Source organism: Equus asinus, chromosome 13 (genome assembly GCF_041296235.1).
Source record: "Equus asinus isolate D_3611 breed Donkey chromosome 13, EquAss-T2T_v2, whole genome shotgun sequence".
Taxonomy (NCBI): domain Eukaryota; kingdom Metazoa; phylum Chordata; class Mammalia; order Perissodactyla; family Equidae; genus Equus; species Equus asinus.
Window position 1 is genome coordinate 3,288,898 of NC_091802.1, and position 6,000 is coordinate 3,294,897.

The 6,000-nt window shown below is 46.0% G+C and overlaps 1 protein-coding gene across 3 annotated transcripts in view; it reads left to right on the forward strand.

Annotated features, from left to right (window-relative positions):
- LOC106837932 (multidrug and toxin extrusion protein 1-like) overlaps positions 1-5,703 on the forward strand; it is a 53,459-nt gene extending 47,756 nt beyond the window's left edge. For all 3 annotated transcript variants that reach the window (XM_070482290.1, XM_044744952.2, XM_070482289.1), the window contains 3 exons: positions 2,101-2,195; positions 2,898-2,973; positions 5,116-5,703. In XM_070482290.1, the coding sequence (XP_070338391.1) occupies positions 2,101-2,195; positions 2,898-2,973; positions 5,116-5,342 (398 nt within the window). In that variant the 3' untranslated portion in view covers positions 5,343-5,703. The remainder of the gene's footprint in view (positions 1-2,100; positions 2,196-2,897; positions 2,974-5,115) is intronic.
- The last annotated feature ends 297 nt before the right edge of the window (positions 5,704-6,000 follow it).

A 6,000-nucleotide genomic window follows, 5' to 3' on the forward strand; every position in this document is an offset into this window, starting at 1 on the left:
ACCCTGGCAGGCAGAAAGCCAGAGGGAATGCTCTCTGGATCAAAGCCAAGCTCTCTGGACACGAAATTGAGACAGAAGGAGAACCTCATCTGGGTTTAGTGGTAACCACGGCAGTTTGTCCAAGTGGATGTCAGCCGAGTGAGAACCACAAACTCGTGGGTCTGTGAGAGCGGCTCCCACAACAGGCTTCTAGGGCCTGTGCCTGTGTTCTGCCCTCTAACTTTCCCTCTTATGACAAACAACACTTTTACACAGCACAGCACAAAACAAGACAAAAGACAGCAAAAGGGATGGAAAAGAATGGCCTGATTCCACCAAGGATGCCAAAAAAAAAGGAACCAATGATGAAACCCAGGTACCAAACCGAAGAAGAAACAGCTGAGGAACTCAGTGCAAAGAGATCGGGGTTCAGACCTGATCCTGACTTACCACGTCGTCATGGACTGGACAAACAGAAAGGCACGAGGGGCCTCTGTGGGTACCACACCTGGTCAAAGGCTGGGGTACACGGTGACAGGCAGTGCGGACCAGGTCTTGTGGAGCCTCCATGATTAACAGTAGAAATCAGTGAAGACCAACCAAATGAGAAAAGGAAAGGCCGTTTACTCTGAGCTCGCTCTAGCAAAGGAGCCAGGCACCATCACTTGAGTTCTGGCAGCGACTCAGAGGCAGGCAGAGGAGTGAGAAGGGTTTACAGAGGAACACAGGGAAGCCTCAGTGCACCCTGACGGGGCTGTTGGCCTGGGGAAGCTGGAGGCGGCCGACTAGAAGTGGGGCGTCCTGTGGGATCGGTCGGGGGCACATGTTTGGTGTTCTCTGGGTGATCCTAAGTTGGAAGCAGGGACAAAAATTACGGAAGCTGTCAGTTATTGATGAAGTCCTGGCCGTTTTGGGTCAATTATTACAGAAGTTATTGTTTAGCCTCCCAGGTTGTCCCTAGAGATAGTAGTCTGGCTTCCACTTGACTGACGTATGGCAGGCTGGCTTCCTGCGTTTTTGTTGGTAGATAAGCTGTTAGTTTTCTGGGCAGGTTGCTTTAGATTATGGGTCAAAGTTCTAAATGTGGTCTGGCCACTGTCTATTGGTATGTTCAGTCTTTCATGGCTCTCGTTAGAATTTCTGGTTCTGCCATTAGTTTACTCTTTTTTTTTTTTTTAAACGTACATTTTTTATTTTAATTAATTAATTAATTAATTTCTTTTGCGGAAGATTAGCCCTGAGCTAACTGCTGCCAATCCTCCTCTTTTTGCTCAGGAAGACTGGCCCTGAGCTAACATTCGTGCCCATCTTCTTCTACTTTATATGTGGGACGCCTACCTCAGCATGGCTTGCCAAGCGGTGCCATGTCCGCACCCGGGATCCGAACCGGTGAACTCCAGGTTGCCGAAGCGGAACGTGCGCACTTAACCGCTGCACCACCGGGCCGGCCCCTAGTTTACTCTTGACCAAAAAAAAAAAAAATCCCTCATCACTTGGGGTCTCCCTGTGTGCCCTGTGTGGGTTTAGTAGGCAGAGTTTGCATGGTACTTTGAGATCTAGAAGCCTTTTCCCTTCCCCCGTTCCCACTCAGCCTGTCCTTTTGTGTAATCATCTCTCTGCGGGTAACCCTTCCCTGGGAGCTCCTGAAGTCTGTGCCCAGAGCAAGTAAGGTCCCGCAAGAAGCTGAGAGGGAGGGAGCGTTAGTACTTTAGATGGCTGGGGATTTCTGTATTTTTAAAATGTTAGTCCCCTTTTTCGAAGAAAATAGGGCATAGTAGTTTGGAAGTACTTTTAGAAATAAGAAGTAGTTTGTCCTGGAAATTTTATTTCCTTATAACTGGCACGTTTCTTAATAGCCAAGCATTATGATCACAAAGGCCCAAAATAGCCTCTGCAAGGTTGTTCTGAGCTCCAGAACCCCTGGGAGGTGGCCTCAGGGAGCTCTGGGCCTCCCAGAACGTTCTGGAAACCAAAGGAGAGAGCAGGATAGAAGTCTCTGGGCCACCGTGGGCCCCACCTCAGCCATGAGAGCAGATCCGCAGAAGTGAGATCTGAGAGACACTCCCCAGGGGCAGCTGCTTTTCCCCTGAATTAACCTCTGTTAAATATTTCCACTTCCAGGTCTGTGGTTAGGGATCATCATCTGTGCAGTCTCTCAAGCTGTGTGTTTTCTAGGATTTGTTGCTCGGCTAAATTGGAAAAAAGCCTGTCAACAGGTAACTAACTATGTTCATTGCTATCCCATTAAAGTTTCCTCTCCTAGAAGACAAACAGAATCAGCTTTGGCTCTCTCTCTCCTCTTGGAAGTTCTTTTCTCTTTTATCGTGAAAGCTACTTTTCTGTTGTTTTAACTGGATTTAATTCAGATGTGAAGGGCCAGGTGACTGGATTTATCCATTCTCCATTGTTAATTCATTAATTAGAAAAATATGGAATTCCTTTCTTCCTCGTATCCTGTGCTAGGCTGTGGCCCTTGTGCCTGAAAAGCCAGTTTCAGGACAAGATTTGCAACTGGAGAGAAAGGTGGGATGCCGTAAAATTCATCTTGATATGTTTTTTATGATCTCAAAATATTTCATCAAGATACCTGTGTGCATCTTTCTCTCCAACTTTATAGGGTCAATGTAGGGTCTGAAAATAGGTGAGAGATAAATCTGGAGGCAAAAGAAGGGAGAATTCTCACTGAATTTGGTCCCTGTCTTCTCCCTCATCATGTGCTTTTTCTGTCCAACCTTCCCCCATCCACTGACCCCATGTCAATCTTTATGATGGATGATTCCAGGCTTGTGAACTAGAGAAGCGCCAATGTTGCATGTCTGTTAAAGAAAATGGATTCGCTTTTCCTAAACTGGGTAGTCAAGTGTTTCATTAACACTATGGTAAAGCCCTGTGGATTTACTTTGAGTTTCGTTTTCTAGGCTCAGGTACATGCCAATTTGAAACGAAAGGCACCGGATGGGACTTCTGCTTTCTCTCAGGACCTGCTTGACCCAGGTATCATATGATAGAACAGCTCTACTCTTGGAACAGGCCTGTCTAGCTGGTCCTAGAAGGGCCATTTGTGGGACAGAACTAAATTTGCTGCTGGGTGCTCCCATTTAAATAAGGAGGTGTTTCAGAAACAAATGATAAAGTCAGTTAACACCCAATTTGAGGTAAACAGACTCGACAAGACTGTTACAGATGATGAAAGGCTACAGGTAGCCACTTCCTTGCTAGTACTTATGTAGGCATTCTACAGACATTTCCTTTTTTTTTTCCCCCCCAAAGATTGGCATTGAGCTAACATCTGCCAATCTTTTTTTTTTTTCTTCTTCTCCCCAAAGTCCCCCAGTACATAGTTGTATATTCTAGTTATAGGTCCTTCTAATTCTGCTATGTGGGCCACCACCTCAGCATGGCCTGATGAGCAGTGCTAGGTCCGCACCCCGGATCCGAACCAGTGAAACCCTGGGTGGCTGAAGCAGAGCACGCGGACTTAAGCGCTTGGCCACGGGCCGGCCCCTCTACAGACAATTCTAATGCTTGGTCATCTGTGCTTTGACCACGTCTGACATTGGTATGTTTGTTTCAGTGGGGTCCCTGCTGTCTGTCAGGCAAACGTAGGTGGGCTTTAAACAGGTTATGATTTTGACTATACTTTTGATGAACATGATGCAAATGTGTGTATCTTTTTCCTTCTGTCAATTTAGTAACCCTGCCACATTCCCAGTTCCTTAGGGAGTTAGTCATCCACTCACACTGGTTACTAGCTCCTTTGTAACTGAAACCCTTTTGAGCTCAAATATTGGCTAGACTGCAGTCAGTGGTCAATTCTGTTGTTTCTGCCAGTTCTCATTCATGTTGTCTAGTCTCCTGTGTGTCTGGTTGACTTTGTGTTCCAGACTGTATTTGAAAACTGTTTGTAGAAGTAACTTGAGCCCTAAGATGTCGTCTGTCTTCAGAGAGGACTTTCCTTTGCTTCTGTCAAACACTTAGGGTTCCCAGCAGTCTAGGGCAATTTCAGAAATCAAGGTCTTTGGACCACTCATCTGACCCAAAGGCGAGCAGTGTGAGGGCTGGCTTACTTCTGGTTCATCCTGAATTCTTGATGCAGCCCCTCGGAGTTCTAACCCGAAGTGCAGAAGGGTTCACTTTGGTAGCTACTGAACTCCCAGAAGCACTGCTCAGCTTCTTAGCTGCATTGTCCAGATGGAGAACTCTCAGGGCAAAAGCTACCCCAAAGGCTGGCGCACTCTTCTGGGTTTCCACCATCTTGCCCTGGTGACTTTTCATTACGTTGTTAGCTTTCTGACCACTGCAAGATATTTTCATTTGTTTCATCCAGCTTTTATAATTATCTTCAGAGGAAGGGTTGGTCTGAGTTTCCTACCGTCTACCATTTGTCAAGTCGGGTTAGTAATAGCACTTAACTCACGCTGCTGTTGCCAGGGTAAGCGAGCTCATCCGAGGGCAGTGCTGAGAACAGCGCCTGACGTGGAGTGTCAGTGCGAGCTGGTGTTATCCTGTTCAAAATTGTTTTCTCTCAGAACTCCGAGGGCTTGTATCATTCCTGATATTCACTTATGCTTATTAAGAAGTCGAATGCCAATCTTCCGCTTGTTCCCTTGGGGAATCTGCCCCTAGTTTTCTCTGGGGAGCTTTCAGGGTATCTTCCTTCTTCTTACTGTTCTGAAGTGACATGAGACTAAACCTGGGTCTCAGTCACTGTCCTGCTTGGTACTTGGCAGGCTCTTTGATGTGAAGATTCTCTTCAGTTCTCTGAATGGCCTTGAATTATTTCTTAAGTTATTTTTCTCCTCCATTGGCCCTGTTCTCTTTCTGAAATACTAATTAGATGGGTGATGGCCCCTTAAAAGTTTCCCATATGATCTGAACTTGGAGAGCTACTGTCCTTCTCTGCTTCTTGCCGTGGGGCAGAGCTCCCTGGAGGACCCAAGCCGACAGTAGGATCCGGTCAGTGTTTGTGAATGAGTGAATGGAGAGGCACTCAAGATAGGGTATCTCTTTTTATCCACTGTAGCAACTGCTTCCTGAATTACCTTCCTGCCAGCTAGTAACACATATACACATCACCGTTTACACAGATGAAAAAAATCCTTTTAAGCTGCTAACCAAGTTCCTTTTTCCTCCCAGTGGACCCTGAAAACCATGGAGGAATTTTAATGGGAGATATCGAAAAAAAAGATGAGACTCAGCTGGATCAGCAGATGCACCAAGAAGAATGTCTTCAGGTCCATCCAAGGGACACAACGAAGTTGTCCGGGAGACAGTTGGTGCTGCGGCGAGGGCTTCTGCTTCTGGGGGTTGTCTCAGTCTTGCTGTTGGGGATCTTAGTGCGAGTATATGTCAGAATTCAGTGATGTGGCAAGAGAGAGCTAGGCAGGTCAAGAGATGCTTTCCAGCTTACAAATAAATAATTCAGAAGCCCAACAGTGGCAGTTCGTTTCAGTTAACGTAATTCAGGAGTGCCCATGGATTTCAAGACTTGAGTGTTCAAAGATGTATTTTCTAATGAAGAAAAGGAACTAAGGTAAAACCTATGTTCTAGTCCAAGACTATGTCTCAAAGGCTACACTGTCTCAACGAAGGACCGCTGTGTACTGACTGCATCCTGCTATAGCTTTGACATTTCTTCTGCTGTTTAGACACGAGCCCATGTACTGAGTGCTTAAGGATTCTTACTATCTGAATTATTTAAAATATATTTTACAATATATCTTTCCTTGTGCCTTAGATTATTATTCAATGGGAAATGGGATTTGTTAATATTCATTTGGGGTCCAGATCTCAGGCACCGTGGGCACTGGAGATGCTTAGGAAGCTAAAAGGGGAGAAGACAGACATTAAGAAGAAAGGAGTCAGATGGCCTCGATTAGCATCAGGGCCAGTCTTAGTTATCTGTTTGGCTGACATGGATTGGCCGAGGCAAGGAGAGATGAAGCTGTAGGCTAAGGCCCCACTGGGAACCAGCACTTCATTTTTCTCGAGTGGTGGGCATCCCAAAGAGAGAAATAAAGG